General features: G+C 40.8%; 1 protein-coding gene across 2 annotated transcripts in view; it reads left to right on the plus strand.

Annotated features, from left to right (window-relative positions):
- PIK3R3 (phosphoinositide-3-kinase regulatory subunit 3) overlaps nucleotides 1-16,375 on the plus strand; it is an 83,535-nt gene that overhangs the window by 58,565 nt on the left and 8,595 nt on the right. For both annotated transcript variants that reach the window (XM_064455173.1, XM_064455174.1), the window contains 8 exons: nucleotides 7,479-7,590; nucleotides 9,894-9,992; nucleotides 11,428-11,608; nucleotides 12,432-12,557; nucleotides 13,319-13,461; nucleotides 14,576-14,752; nucleotides 15,611-15,685; nucleotides 16,040-16,210. In XM_064455173.1, coding sequence (XP_064311243.1) covers nucleotides 7,479-7,590; nucleotides 9,894-9,992; nucleotides 11,428-11,608; nucleotides 12,432-12,557; nucleotides 13,319-13,461; nucleotides 14,576-14,752; nucleotides 15,611-15,685; nucleotides 16,040-16,210 — 1,084 coding nt within the window. The remainder of the gene's footprint in view (nucleotides 1-7,478; nucleotides 7,591-9,893; nucleotides 9,993-11,427; nucleotides 11,609-12,431; nucleotides 12,558-13,318; nucleotides 13,462-14,575; nucleotides 14,753-15,610; nucleotides 15,686-16,039; nucleotides 16,211-16,375) is intronic.

A 16,375-nucleotide genomic window follows, 5' to 3' on the forward strand; every position in this document is an offset into this window, starting at 1 on the left:
TGGGTTGGGACTTCTGCCTTGGTGGAACTTCCTTCAAGACCAAGGTTCTGAGAAAAGATGATGTGGGACACAACAAACAACAGTTTTCCTCTGAATACTTTTTCCACCTTCAAATTTCTTCTGCAGCGTTGATTTCAAATGCACCTTCTGATCTTGGTTTAGATGGTTCTCTGTTAGCAATTTATGTGGTGTTGAAATATTTCTACTTCAGTAACTGGAAAATAGTTTGACATAGCGCAAGGACAGGTACTGTATGAGGAACAATTTTGTACACTGTTCTGAAAGATGTGAGCTAGTGGTAAGCTGAAATAAAATGCTGCTTAGAGCAGCAAGTCACATGGATTTACAGCTGTATTATTATTATTTTTAAGTAGGCTCTTGTGCAGCAAACTTCTCAGTAGTGCTGATTATTTCTGTGAATTGCTTCTCCTGTGAGGTTTGTACCTGATGCCTGGATGGATAGTTAGTCTTTGAAATATCTGGGGAAAACAGCCCTGGGCTGTTTTTATTAAAAATGGCTTTTTCTTTTGGCTTTGGTAGGTCTCCTAGCGTAGCGTGTCACTGCTCGGGCCTGACTTCGTTCTGTCTTCCACAGTGAAAAGCTAGTTCTTTGTTCTCAACCACTGTAGCTCTGTGCCTATGCTAAATTTTGTGTTTTCCTTACTCTTATCCAAAAATCTCTTTTGACCAAAGAGTATTTTTTTAATAGCTGTTTGAAGACTCTACCAGTGGAGGGGTAGAAAACATGCTGTGGTATTTCTTCTGTGAAGGCAGATGAGGAACTACTTTAGTTAATAAGCAAAAAGGAGAATCTAGTTGCTCCTTGCATTTTATATGTACTTTTATTGTATAGTCTTCTAGACCTGACATTGGATACTATAAAGTACAGTTGTTCTTATCAAATATTTCAGATTTTCATGGACAATCAAATGTCTTCTGTGGACTTTCTTCCGAAGAGTTCATAAAAACCTGGGCCTACTGGCTAGGAGATACTTCTTCCTGAAGTGAGCAGAGCATGTGATGTTGGGTAGTGACAATCTTTGAGTAGTGAAACACGGCAAAAGTTCTAAAACATATCCAGCTTATAGTGTGCTAATTATGCTTGGTAGGTGAAAGAGGGCTTATTGTTTTTATCTTCCTCATGTTAACTTTGGGGCAGTCATATCAACCCCATTGATCGTGGAACTTCTGACATTGCTGTGGCTTTGCAGCTGTTACACTATGGTCTGGGTTGAAAGGAAAACAGTTTCTTATCGAGCAGTGAAAATAATTGGGAAGTTGAGGATTTTTGGCTTTGCAACTTCATGAAAAGGCTGGAATGAAGAGGAGATGCTGTGTTACTCTATAATATGGAAGTCAAAGATCCCAGTATCGTTTATCTGACAGTGAGCATCTTCCATTTCTTCTATCTCAGGCTGTGAAGTAACCAGCCTTGCAGAGTAGTGAGGGGTGCTTGTAAAATGCCCAGAATTCTGAATTTGAGCCAGCCTCTTCTTTGCACACTGTTGTCCACAATTCTGCAGGTGTCCCATAGCAGATAATCTTTTAACCTGTGCAGTAGCTGTGGGTGCTCATGAAGAACAGAGTGCAGCAGAAGTCTGGCAGGCTGTAGGAGGTGAAACAGTGGTTGGGAGGTGTGGGAGAGGACTGGATAGCTGGGGAGTTTTCAAACAAAACAGATCTTTATCAAAAAAGCCAATTAATCTAAACTGAAATATTTCTTAAAGGTGTTGGTTTTTATGAAAGTTCATAGAAACACAAGCAAAGCTATAATGGGAGTGTTTTCATTGGAAGCCTGCCTGGCTTTCTGCCAACTTGTCTGCTGTTTTCTGTAATGAGATATTGAAAGACTTCAATTCTTTGAATATGTCTTGCTCTTTGGCATCTTGCCTGCTTTGAGTGAGGAGAGCAAAAATGTGAGCATGCCTGAGGTTCTGTGGCCAGCAATAATGCGATTGAGTAGCTTCCTTCTCGATCCCTCAAGGAGTTCTCAGTGCATGTTAGCTGCCCTTTGAGGAAGGGCAGCTTCGAAGGGCATTGGTGCTCAGTACTTTGCAAAAGGGGTCTTGGCAAGAGAACTGACGAGCTGAGATGTGGAGCTGCCAAGATAACTTACCTGCCAGTGGTGGGGAATGAACTGCTGTCAGCAGGTGCGCATGACCCTCTGCTTTGTCAGCTGGAAAATCTCGGCAAAAGCATGGTGCCTTACTGCTCTGGCTTGCACATGTAGTGCACAACTTCATGGAAATGGTGTGCAAAAAGCACCGTTGTCCAGCATATGCTTTTTTCTCCAGTGTCTTGAGGGGATCTCATGCAGCAGGGACAAGTACAGGATTATTGAGGGAGGGAAGGATTTTGAGGCTTTGCCTTAGAAGTGTTAGAGAAATTGAGAAAAGTGTTTTGAGAAATTTAATAAGACTACAGAGAGCAGTTAAAGACTGGGGAGATTTTTATTTTTAAAAAAGCTAGCCTACACTTCCATTCCAAGTCTCCATCTATACCTCCAAAGGGAAAACCCTTCTGTCCTTAAGGACTATGTCATTAAAATGTTAGCTGGTCTAACCGTGGATTACTTGCATGTTTCCATAGTAATGACACTTCTAGAGCTTTATATTACAGTTTGTAGGGTATACACTGTACATCAGGCTTTTTGAAGCTGGGTAACTATCTTGGAAATACTCTGATGTGTTTTCTGCTGCCACAATGTGGAGATCAGATTGAGAGCATCGGAAAGAAGGCTAGTAAACAAGCTCATGGAAGTGCTGAGTGACTTAAAATATACTTTATCAGAGTATTTGGTAGTTGTGATTATTTGTAACAGTAAGGTAGAGTTAATACTGCATTTAAACCTGCTATGGTTTTAAGTATCTGGCCTGCAGCTCTTGGAAAATACTGGAAGAAATAAGTTATGGAGCCATTCTTAGACTAAGTGGCATCTGCCTTAAAACTGCAAATTAGAGTTTAATTAACTGGCAGGTTTATCTTGTGTGTAAATACTGCAGCCAGAGAAGAAACAGGCTGCTTGACTGGATGCTGTGTGGGATGTAGCACTTGGAGACCCCAAGCATTCTTCTTTTTTCACACCTCCTGAATCAGTGCCACACATAGGGCTTGGTGGCTCTTAGATCATGTAAACTTGTGAAGTTTGATTCAAAACCTGACTGGGAAAAGTGCATATCTCATGGAAGTTGTGGTGTACTTTGAAGTTAAATTCGGGATTAATATAGCCTACTATTTTCTACAAGAGACTTTAATTTAAAAAAAATACAACAGTGCTAAACTTCAGACACTCACCAGCTTTCTTGGTTGCCTTGGTGTTGGAGGTGGTTTGAATTTCAGGGAATCATGTCAGTTAAATCTTGAGTAGCCTTTTTAAAAAGCAATTCTACTCAGTCAAGAAAGCATCAGAAAAATTACCTTGGCAAAGCCTAATCAATAGGCTTTTCTCTCTAAGGACCTGTGCTGCAGCTCCGCAGAGCAGCTCAGCTGAAGCTACCTGCTGGAGCTGGCACAGCCGCCTTCCGGGCCCTGACGTCAGCAACATCCGATCCTGGGCCTGGCCGGCATTGGCTGCCGCCGCCTCTGCTCCATCACCAGCTCGTTTTTATTTCCCACCTTCTAAGTGACACCGATCTGGGATTAGGATTTAGCTCAAGCTAGGCTGCTTGGGGAAGCTAGAAAGACGGAACTAGAGTTGCTAAAGAGAGAAAAACCAGAGATGTCTGCTAGTGCGTGAGGGAGAGTCAGTCTGCTCTCATTGCTGCATGCAGGGCAGTCACTGAGGTCTGAACCTGGTCTTGGGAGTGCACTCATGGGGGAGTGGAAGGCTCCAGCTGAGCTGCTGCCTTTTGGGTTTTGGAAAGATCTATGTGCCATAAAGCTGTCCTAGAGACATGGTAGGGGGAGGATACTTATGTATCTGGTGCTAACAGCAAGTTCTTTATTAGAACAGATAGATAGATCCATTGTGCTGTTAATCACTTGTGATCAATGTCCTTTCTCTCCCAGGAAAAAGGAGGGAAGAAGCCATCAGGATTGTTCATTCTAATCAGAGCTTGTTTTGAGATAAAGTAAGATTGTGCCTGTGGCTAGCTCAGAATTGGACTCAGTGACATGGAAAGAAACACGGCTGCTCTTGAAAGCATTTCTGTTGATTTCAAGCCAGCCTTATTTTACTTTACTGTAGGGTTTTAGCTTTCTATTCTTCAAGTAAGGCATATAAAACTGGATTTTTTTGAATTTAAATCAAAATCTGTAGACTCCAAGGTTCTCTGTAGCTTAGCATAGAAACATCACAGGATTTCTCCTAGCAGGGTGGTTAGCAGTGCCTAGGTACTAGTAAAAACTATTTTAGGATGCCTCTTCTAGCAACCACTGGGCCAGCCATTATGAGAGCAGCAGCAGGGTGGACATTGCTTTGTTACAGTAGACTTGCCATGCTATTACAAAATGTTCGCCTTGAGTCATCACAGGTTCTAGGCTGTGGGATTTAAGCTACCTTCGTGCTCAGTTCTCCATTTGTACTGACTACAGTCCTATCAGGCTGAGAGGGTAGCCAAGAAACACTGAAATGGATGGGCCTGTTAGTCTACTGGGTAAAACAATAGCAAGGGCCTGGTTCTGTATCCAAGACGGGAAAATCTATTATGACTCAAAGTATTGAAAGTAAAGAATTAGATCCATAGCTTTCTGGAAACAGGATCCACCCTTGCAAATACTTTTGTATTTTTAAAATGTGCAAGCTATTAAAAAGCATTTTTCAAAAGTCTATTGTGAAAAGAACTGGCTTCCATGAGTCAGGTTTTACAGGAACTGGTCCAAGCCTTATTCTTCTCCCTGGAAGAACTTCCTTCCAATTTTCTCATGCAGAATGAAGTTCTGCAGACAACCCCCTGATAGTGAGAACTGATACCTATCTATTAAGGGAAAGAAGGAAAAACACCCACCTGTAGTAAGGACGCTTGGTATAATGTTTAGTGCACCTTGCCTATATGCCAAACTCTGGTTCCTTACCTTTCTGGTCTTCATTAGTTTGCTTTTCTGTGTGCAGTGCTTTGGACTGAGCCCTAACAAAACTGCTAAATAATTCCACAGTGTATAAAGGAGCAAGACTTAATCTTACAAGGAGGGCTAAAGAAGTATTCAAGTACTCTAGAGAATGCTTGAAAGCCTCTTCTGGAGAGCCCCTATTACCAGTGTAAAATACATCAAAGTTTTTTGATATGTCCAAGTCTTAACTTGCAAGACCCAGTGAAATAATTGCTGGTGCTGATATGGTTTTCTAAGAATTCTCCTTGCTGTTGTGTGGGTTTTTTTTTTTACATGAATCTTCATGCGTTTGACTCAGAATCTGCAAAAGATTCTGGAGATCAGAATATCTGCAGGTTTTCTGAACTTGGATTTACTGCCATATGCAGACACTGAGACTGGGAACTGCTTAGAATGTGTAGGGTACCGTAACCCAGATGTGAGGTGGGGAGGAAGGAGGAGCAGAAGACACTTCCTAATTCAGGAATTTTGAATGGGGGACATGGAACAGCATAGGGCACAGTAAATACAATAGACTCTACAGGCTTAGCCTGGATATATGCTCCTCTGACCCTGTAAAGAAGGATGGGGCTGGGATCTTCAAGCAGAGTAGGGTTAGAACTGTGTTTTGCTCTCAGTGGTGCTCTGTACAAATACTTAGGTGCTATACAAACAGCTGTAACAGTTGAGCTAGGAGTAACCAAAGCCTCCTAACCAGGAAGCTACTTCACTGAATCCGAACGCTTTTACCTTCCTTTTATAACAAGACCTGTTATTACCTCACTAGATATGTGCACACCTGAAAGTTTCCCAGCTCACTCCATAAAAAGAACCTGTATGCTATGGTTTAAGGCTCAGTCCCGCAGAATGAATGCTGCTATCTGAATCAGGTGTTTGGTCAGCAACCCCAGGGTGCAAACGTCTGGGTCAAGGTTCAGATTTAGTTTAGATTGGCTCGATGAAAGTATCTACTGGTTTGTCTGAGAACAGTGAAGTTACTGTGTCGGATATTCAATGTGAAATGGTATTTGGAACAGCAGTTGGAACGTTGTTTTTTCTCCTTTAATGTGGGAGGTGTGGCTCGGAGGTGAGCAGATGGATGGTGCCAAGTAGCACACCTCAGTACTAAGCCATTCTGCACTAGAGCTAGAGATCAAAATCTTCTTTCTGCGCCCTTTATTTGTATTTCTGCTTGTACACCAGGATTGTGTGTGTCTGAAAGATGGCTGTTGTCAGTGTGTGTCAGGTCTGCTCACTGATGCTTGTGTAATCTGATGGCTAGGGCACAGGGCCGGGAGCACAGATGCTCAGGGTCTGACTTAAAAATGTGCTAGTAGCAAATCAATGTACGTAGCTGCTTTCTTACTCTGAATTTAAATGTTACCTGCCCCTGTAAAACATTCTGTCTCATTAAATGCCTGAAAAATGGTCAGTTTCAGTGTTAGTGTTCTTGATGAAACGTTCAGCCTCTGCAAAGCAGGGGAGAGCACTCAAGACATCTTTCTCAAAGAAAATAGTGTAATTCATTTCTGCTGACAGACAAGTCTCTACCAATAAATGAGCATGCCTATAGAGGGCTTACAATCAAGAACATGATAAAGTTGCTTGACCAAAAACTAACCAAATAGGAAGAGCTTCAGTGTGTTGTATGCCCTTACATCATGTTAACCTATTTTGAGAACAGAAGTAAAAGCCTGTTTGCCTTGAATTCAGAACAGGGGAATTCTGGGCAGGTATGCCCTAGATGTGCAGTTCTGCCTGTCTTTCGGGAATTTGTAGCATCTCCTTTCCTGTGGTAAATGCTTCAGCTATGTAAAGTGGTGCAGGCGCTCTAATGACCTAATGTTCCCTTTCCCCTTCCTTTATCACCTCATGTCCTGTAGTATTCAGAGAGTCATAGCTTTTGTTCCTAACAGGAACCTAAACAACAAATCTAGTATGAAACATGAACCTGGAGTTCATGATGGATATACCACTGTCCAGCTACCACTTCTCTCACTAGCAGCGTTTTTCCCTCTGAAGAGTCCACTCATTTGCTCTTATGGGTTGGCATAAGGACTGGTGATGCCTAAGCAACTGGAGTTTTTCCATAGGGGTGCACAGTGCTCTCCAAACACAATACACCTTTGTAACTTGTCTGGAGATTTAGGCGATGATTGCCCTTGTAATAGTGCCTGAGCCAGTCTTCGTTTTAACAAAAACTCATGTTTCCTAATATTCCTTCCCTTTTTCCTCCCTCAAGCACATTTGGCTTGAGTACTAGGAAATCTGGGACCTCAGTGCAGCTGTTGACTTCAAATTTTTAAAAATTACCAATTCAGTTTACTTTGAGAGAGCTTGAAATTCAAGTTCAAGATACACATTTTCTCTTTCCTTTTTCCCTGTCATATTTCATTAACAGTGTAGTGATTATTGTCCCATTTACCTTTCTTTAATCTGTTAATTTTCAGCTCTTCCTCCAAAGCCCCCCAAACCAATGACTCCAGTCAATACAAATGGAATAAAGGACAATTCCAGCTTCTCTCTGCAGGAAGCGGAGTGGTACTGGGGGGATATCTCAAGGTAAGCAATATCACTAAAATATAGTAATTAAAATATAAATGTTATTAAAAATAAGCCTGTTAGAATTCAAGAGAAAAAAGCCTATTTCAGGCAGCATTTTACAGGAGGGAAATGCTTCAGGACTATGCTTGGCAAAGCATTGAAATGAAAGGGTATTCAGGGCTTGTGTTTAAGTTGCTACTGTTCTGGTGCAGATATTGCCAGTCTTGGTGACAGTTATTTTGGGTTTCTAAATTTCTCCATATACAGAAAGTCTTTAAAAAAGGGAAAATTATTTTGTTCCAAAGAAAAGTGCTTCTGAATGTGCTAGCTAATGAGGTTTTGTAAGCATACAATGCTGGGATGCATGCAGTTCAGCAAACTTTCAGTAGGAGGTTTTCTCAGAATAAAAGGAGTTGCATTCTTATTTTTTGTTTCTTCAACATTTGGTTAAAATTGCATCTGTATTAGTTTCTGTTACATGGTGGTGTAAAAATAGCTCTTACAAATGCTAACCATCACCAGCTATACTGGGCAGATGATACAGACACATACCAAATAAATTATGTTTTACCTCTTAAGGAAACCCTTTTCTGTGCACTTGAGAAAATAGATGGCTTGGGCTAGGTTCAGAAAATGAAGTGCCGGTTTTTATATACTTAATTGCATAAAAGAACTGAAGTGTCCAGTCATGTCTTTCCTTCTTAAGGCACTTCTGAAGAGTCTAGAATTTGGAACTGTAAGGGGAAACATGAGCATGCTGGGAGCATGATCAGGAATTGCTCAAACTTGTGCACGTAATACTTTGAAACACTGTCAGATAGAGGCAAGAAGAGTGTGTTTGCTACAATAGTTCATTGAAGTTCTGTGAAGGGAAATAAAGTTTTCATATCTTTATTGTACCACCTTTATCTTTTTATAAAGCAAACCTGCATAGAGCTTGCTTTTGAAGGACCTCGGCAGTGATATTTTTCTGTTAATTCCAAATCAAAGTGGAGTGGCAAAACCTGATCACAAAACCCACTGGGCAGGATTTGTTTAAAACTGCTTGATATTGGTATCAGTTTATAGAGTGTGGATTTGTTCCTCAATTAACAGTGCACACGATGGCAGGAGCTAATGCAGTAGAAATCACATTGAGTGGCTTTATTAGATAGACATGCATATAAAGATGGAATTGTTTATGACCCTAATTTGACAGCCGGCAGGTACAGATAGCATCAGGCTGTCAGGGCAGGAACCATGTTTTTCAGTCAAGAACTTGTGCTGAAAATTTTGCCACGAGCTCCAGGGTGCAACTTGCAGGCATAAGCCCAAGTCCTTAGATCATATCTATCTATTCAAAAAGGAGAAGGCCATTTGAGTTGACTGGGTCCAATCTGTAAGTGGATGTGCACATGATACTTCATAGGAGTCAGTTTTACTAACAGAATGGTTTTCAGGTAGCTAAAATCAAAACTAGGGCCATTTTATAAGAATGCTTTGTTCCTTAGTATTTGAAAAAAAAGCTGCTGTTGATTTTTCTTTGTAAGATTCAAGTAGGCTTCCTACCTCACTTAGATAACGTTGAGGCTACCTGATAAACTTTAGTTTCCAAATGATTGTATTAAAAAGTGCTTAGTGCTTCTAAGAAACTGAGAGAGAGCTGTTGTAAAGTGAGATATGTAATCTGAGCAAAATGGTCAAACCTGGCAAGACACTTAATTCTTCAGCTGAAATAATTTTCTCAATGTTTACAGGTACTCACTTTCACTAAAAGATTTCTTGATTTAGCTTAAAGCTCTGGACTGAGTATCTTTTTGCTTCATTTATAAATAAGGAGAAGTTGCACTGAAGCTTGCAGGGTTGTAGTGCTTTAAAACTGCTGTAAATAAGATCAGAGTTAAGCCAACAGTGAGTCTCTTGAGACAAAAACTGTGCTAAACTTTAGACACCTTTGAGCTACGATGCTAGAGAGCATTTCTTAAGAGGTCAGGACTGCCTTCTCAAAGGACACCTGTTTCCAGTGTGGACTTTAAAACCTGAGCAGATTACAGGGAAAGGCTGTGAACTCTGAGGCACAGCTGCTTCTGTTGCTTAAACAGAGACTTCTTCCTAAGTGGCCATTGACTGCAGCTGCTATTTTATAGTATAACTGTGCAAGTTCAGATTTGCTTTAGATGGCCTAAAAGACTGGAGAGCCTGAGTGTGAAAGAAGATTGCCTGATATTTTGAAGATTGAACTCCTTACACATGCTGGTGTTACTGGCTCCAATATTGATACCTGCAGCGAAGATGATCACATTCTTAACACTTCTAATTTTGCCTTCCTTTCCATTCTTCAGGGAAGAAGTAAATGACAAATTACGAGACATGCCAGATGGGACATTCCTGGTGCGTGATGCATCAACCAAGATGCAGGGAGACTACACTCTGACATTACGGTAAACGTGCAGTTGTAGTCCACATAGTAAAATCCTGAGTAGCTAGTTGGTGTACTAGTGACAGCAGTGGCTGCGTAAAGCTCGCATGGCCCAAGCTGAGAGATGTTCCCAAAGGTACTGCAGATCACAGAATGACCAAAGTAGTAGTCAGGTCTGGTAGTTGGTTCTGCTCAGTATGTTGAATCCTGTCCCTCACTAAACACTACTCTAAGCATCTCTGTGTAGATGAGAGGGGACTCGGGGAGGAGAGCTGCTCAGAATTGCTTCATAGTTTCAGAACTGCTAAGGTAAAAGGTATTTATAAACTAGGGCTTTGATTAATGGAAGTGTGTTGAATATCTCATCAGCATGCAGCTTGGGAGAATTGAACACAGTGTCTCTGTAAAAAGTGTCTTGTGCTTTCTGATCTAAAGTTTAGGAAATATTGGAGTCATGTTCCTTTCTTCATTAAAATTGTTGGCAAGTGGCAGGCTTCCCAGACCTGCCCCAGCTCTGCCTGCTGCAGTTACGCAGCAGACCTCATGTGACTAGCTGCTGGTGCCTTGCCCGGCCTGTCCAGCTCCTTGCCTCTGCCAGGCTCCCAAGATGGGTTGTTAGAGGCAAACAGGCAAGGTGCATAAGCCACTGCCTCTGTAGCACACCTTTGGGAGTTATTATGGTATGGTAGATATTTGATCTTGCCGTGCAGTTCTGTTGTCTATATGGCATAGTTGTCTATAGGGCGTAGTTTAAATTCTGTTTTGAATTCTGCGTTGAAGTTCATGGTTTGTGCACTAAGGTTTGGTATGATTTGGTTATTTTGCCGAACACAGATGTCTTTAGGAACCAAAATTGAGGGTGCAGGAAGGACAGGATATTGTCTAAACAGTCTGGTGAAAAAAGGAAGAAATAAGCACTCTATTTGTGGAAACTGCTAGAATGTATAAATCTGGATAATGTGAAGTCCTAAACTTGCAACGATCTTGTAATCCTCAAAGGATTTTGTTTATGTTCGTGTATCCTGTATGAGTATCCATAACTCAAAATTTGTTAATCACTGTATAAATGTATACTCAGTCGTATGCTATTAGTGACCCCAAATTGCAGGAAACTGTGGGTTTGGGTTTTCATATGGCTCCTTTATTCAGCTTCAACATCCTCCTTTTCCCTTGCAAAACTTCTGGCAAAGCTAGGTCTTAATACCATAAGCTGGCTCCAGAACGAACACACAGGAAGAGATTTAGTTCGGGCTTTGCTCCTGTTCAAATAATATCTGCTGATAATTCTGTGTGTATTGACTCTTAAACTGCCAATAACTCCTAGTATGTAAAGAATCACTGTGAAGGTGTACAGTGTCAAAGCCCAGAAATTTCACTGGTGTCTTTGTTAGCAGCCTTAGTGTTGCAGAGGGATAGGAGGTACAGCGTAAAACCTAAATGACTGTACTGCTTTACAGGAAGGGTGGCAACAATAAACTGATAAAGATCTATCATCGGGATGGAAAATATGGCTTTTCTGATCCACTGACATTTAATTCAGTTGTGGAACTGATTAACCACTACCGCAATGAGTCTCTTGCTCAGTATAACCCTAAGCTTGATGTGAAGTTGATGTATCCAGTGTCCCGGTACCAGCAGGTAAGATCTTCATCAGACCCCGACAAGAAAAAAATTGCAAATGTTTATATGATTGTTTTCTATATGTAAAGCCTGATTTTTTTTTCTGAAAACTGGAAAAAAAAAAAGGTAAGCTTTCACATTTGAACTCATTTTGCTCGTAATGGCCTTCCAAATTGTCTAGCCATTTAAGCTTCATCAATTTATCAAGTGTCCAGTCTCCATCGGAGCAGTCCAGTAGAGAAGTGAAACACTGACAAGCAGCAGACTTGAGCCCGAGAAGCCTTTTTTCCCCTTCAACCCTCATGGACCCACAGGGCAGTGTTCTAGACAGTGTTGTCCTTGAAGCACATATGACCCGTGCAGCTGCTTCTTCTGTGCAAAGCAATCTAAATTTTTCAAAGCAATCTACATTTTTCAAGAATATTTTTTAACATTTTATTCAGTAGCCTGAGACATTGTCTTGCATTAAGGAAAAACAACTGCAGATCTTTTTGGAGAAAAAAAAAACTATGTTCTTTAACTTCAGATTCCAAGCAATTCCCTTCCTCCTTTCTCCAATAGGGGACAGCAATCCTAGACCTAAGCTGTAGTGTGTTTTTTTGGAAGCTTAGCATTGTGGCATAGTTCTTGGTGTCCCATAGTTCCAGCTCCTATTGCCTATAAACTGTGGAACTTCTTGCATGGAAGAAGGGGGATTTAGATACAGTGTTTGTGTTCTGTAGAAACCTGATTATAAAAATGATGCTAATAGCTGTAAAAAGCAAATGTGCGTAGGTGGACATGAATACTGTTAAGGAAAAGCTGCTTTGCTTGAAGGGTTAACAGCTTTTTGTATGTACAGGATCAGTTGGTGAAAGAAGATAATATAGATGCAGTAGGTAAAAAGCTTCAAGAATACCATGCTCAGTATCAGGAAAAGAGTAAAGAATACGACAAATTGTATGAAGAATATACCAGAACATCACAGGTTGGTTCTACTTTCTCTATCTGTAGAGTGTGTTTCTTGCTGTTCAAAAAGTAAAGAAAATTATTTTAACCCATTATGGCTAGTAAAGTAGTAAAGGCAGTCCAAGGTCAGAAAATACAAGGAGAAAGCTTAGTAAATTGTGGAATAAAGTGAGGTGGTTTCAAAGTTCATGGAAACAGTGAATATTACTTGTTGCTGATAGTCCTAGAGGTATGGTGTGGGGCAAGGAAGAAAGACAAGCTGAACTTCCTAGTATAAGGTAGAGTGGTGAAGGCCGTCCACCTACAAGCTTTGCACTGCAGACTTCATCCTTGGTTGCTGAGTATTTCCAGCTGCTGTGTGCTGCAGTGAGACTTGTAGAGGGGTTTGTCCAGGCTTTTTATGAAGTCGTGTTCAAGTCAGATACCAGATATTATGCATTAAGGAAGTGTGAATACCGTATTTGGACTGCTTCTTGTAAAATAAGACGGTTCATATATGGGGAGGAGGTTTGCTGGCAGTCTTCTTGCAAACTAAGATGGAAAATATGACTAAAATATTTGAAGGCATCATGTCAGGGAGGAGGGTAGACTTAAGAGAGTAATTCTTCCCTGTACTTCCCTGACTCTGCTTGGACATTTGACTAAACTTAAAACTGATCAATCACATTTTGACTTGCGGGGGGAGAAAAGATCACCTGCTCAGTCAATTTAGGGAACGTAATAGTCTTGCATTGTCATCTGTATCATGAACAAATGATGAAGGACTCTTTCCTCGCATAGGAAATTCAGATGAAGAGGACCGCAATTGAAGCATTTAATGAAACTATTAAGATATTCGAGGAACAGTGCCACTCACAAGAGCGATACAGCAAAGAATACATTGAGCGATTTCGCAGAGAGGGGAATGACAAAGAAATTGAACGGTAGGCTCTCAAGTTGTGTTTGCTTACAAAGAAGAGCTAGTGTCCACATTGGCACTCCCATGAAATTCTTTTATATAATATTGCATCATATAAAACACTTTGTAAACTCAATATTTACTCTGAGAACTTCCCCCAAGGTGTCTGAACTTTCAGTAAAGCCCTCTTCTGTCAGGGAATTGCATTGTAGACAGCAGAGGTGGGAGAGATCTCTGGATTATTCTCTCTCAACTTCAGCAGTAAATCAAGAAACTGTGATAAGGATCAGGGAATAATAGCTGCATTTGCTTACCCCACTTATATGCTCAGAGAATATAGTTCAGAAAAACCTTTACTTGTAGACTGCAAAATTGGCATAGAGCTGTCAAATCTCCTAGTCTGTAGTCAGTTTTAGTCAATTTCAAAGATGATGAATATTTAATTGCCTCTACTTGATAGTGGTCATCTAACGGAAATTCAGTAAGGGCCTCATTTGAAATTGCCCTTCTGTGAAGATACTAGCAGAAAAAGGTGTATTTGGGCCTTTGAAGAAATGCCAGGTATAATGCCGAACTTGACACAGTGCTTTATGAATCATGGTAGCATAACCTCGAGATTTTTAGACTGAAAACAGTTACCTGTAACAATCTTATTGTGCAATTGTGGTGCTTCATTTTGAATAATGATCAGTTAACAGGGAAATATATCATCTTCCTGAATTGTACCAAAGCTGCAAATGAATCTTGAATGAAGAGACAGACAGTGTTACTTCCTGGTAGCTCTTGATAGTACTGATACCTATGTTGGGATTGCGTAATTGATATACCAAAAAGTGAATCTCACAGTGAAGGTGGAATCTGTTATAGCTTACTTATCTATCTCTTAGAGATAATTTGTGCCTGCATTTCTGCTAGAAGGAAATAGATTAAGGTAAAGTGAAGGTTCAAACTATGCAAAAGGGTGATAGGCTTTCTGGCAAGAGGTCTTTTCTGGCACTTACAGTAATTTTCATGTAAGATGAGGCAGTCAAAGGGAGGAGCTGCTGTTACAGTTGTTCTTGTGATACTCTATATAAGTGTTACCGGTAAGGTTCAGTCCTAGACTGCTTTGTCCTCTCTAATATTACACTTGTTTGCAGGATAATGATGAACTATGAAAAATTAAAATCACGCCTGGGTGAGATCCATGACAGTAAAATGCGCCTCGAACAAGATTTGAAGAAACAAGCTCTGGACAACAGGGAGACTGATAAGAAAATGAATAGTATCAAGCCTGACCTAATTCAGCTCCGCAAAATCAGAGATCAGTATCTTGTGTAAGTAAGCCTGACCTGTACCTCAGAATAGTGTCTCTGATGAATCTGATTAATGACGGTTTCTATAAGGATAATGAGAATGTAATTTTCTTCTCATAACCAAAGTTCTGTGACTGCTAAGGTACTACATTCTGGCATGGGATGTCTGAGTAATTGGTTGGCCTCTTGATGACATCATTCCTTTTGTTATGCTGCTGTCAGACTTAAGAGCGTGCCACAACTAGGTGCACATTCTGCAACTCCTGTAAATAAAACATTTGAGATAAATCAGTTATAAACAAAACCTGTGCCTGCTGATACAACAGAGGTTAGTACTTTTTGTGCGGGGTGCAGCAGATATTGGTTGTACCCACCATTGACCTTACTGACACCCCTGTTACCCAGCTGCTAATGTCCTTTGGCTGGACTCGGTGCACTAGCCTTCTGGCAGAAGGCAGAGGGAAACACACTATCTCAGAAGGTCATGCTAAGAGGTTAGAAGCAGCCAGTGGCAACACCCATTTTGTTTTCCCAAGAGACACAGGCACCTTCCACATTTTGTGTTCCACTTCCATTCTGGCCTGCACTGTGCAGAGGCAGTACCTCTTCCTCAGCTGTACCACCTTTTTCAATTTAAGAGATTGCTTCTTGGCTTTTCTTTGCTGTTGCCCAGTAAAGGGTGCATCTCAGAAGATGATGCAAGGAAGCACTCGTAGGGAATCTCTGGTCTTTCAATGGCTTATGGCTTTTGCTACTGGAGAACAAAGTAAGCACCAGACATTTCTTTGTGGGACTTTGTGTCTGAGCTTCAGCTTGCTCAGTAAGAAAACCTGGACGTGTACTCTGAAGTAATGCGTTAATGTTCTCTTCTTCTGGCAGATGGCTCAATCACAAAGGGGTGAGACAGAAGCGAATAAACGACTGGCTGGGGATCAAAAATGAAAATATTGATGAGTAAGTGTCACTATACATATGATTTTACTGGCAATGTTCCATTAATAAGTGTTTTCTCTTGTGGGGGCTGTAAGACAAAACATCAGTTTCTCAGTAAACTACTGTAGAAGAAGGGAGAAATTCTCTAGAACTGTATGTCATGTGAGGCAGCAACTCTGCTGAAGCATTTAGGATTAAACAAAGTTGAAAAAATTAATTTCTAAGCTGAAGCCTTTAATAGCTGTCCATTAGGAGCCTGACCTCCCAATTTGGGTGTGTTCTGGTATTTTTTTGAATGATTTCTGCAAAAATAAATCACTCTGCTTATTAATTCCTTTACTGACCACTGGTTAAGTTAAATTTATCCTCTTTCAGCACATACTTTGTGAATGAAGAAGATGAAAACCTGCCACATCACGATGAGAAAACTTGGTTTGTTGGGGATCTCAACCGTATCCAAGCAGAAGACTTGCTCTGTGGGAAACCTGATGGAGCATTTTTAATTCGAGAGAGTAGCAAGAAAGGATGTTATGCTTGTTCTGTGGTGTAAGTCTATTTTCCTTTTTGTTCTAACTACTCGATTCGTAAATCTCTACCACAGCTATTTATTTTGGAGAGCAAAAGCCAGGCCTAGCCTAGGTCTACCCATTGGAACTTGTTGCACATTTGCAGGAAGACTAGCACGGTAAAAGCTTTGTTGCAAAAATGTGC

This window comes from Phalacrocorax carbo, chromosome 6, assembly GCF_963921805.1.
Source record: "Phalacrocorax carbo chromosome 6, bPhaCar2.1, whole genome shotgun sequence".
Lineage (NCBI taxonomy): Eukaryota > Metazoa > Chordata > Aves > Suliformes > Phalacrocoracidae > Phalacrocorax > Phalacrocorax carbo.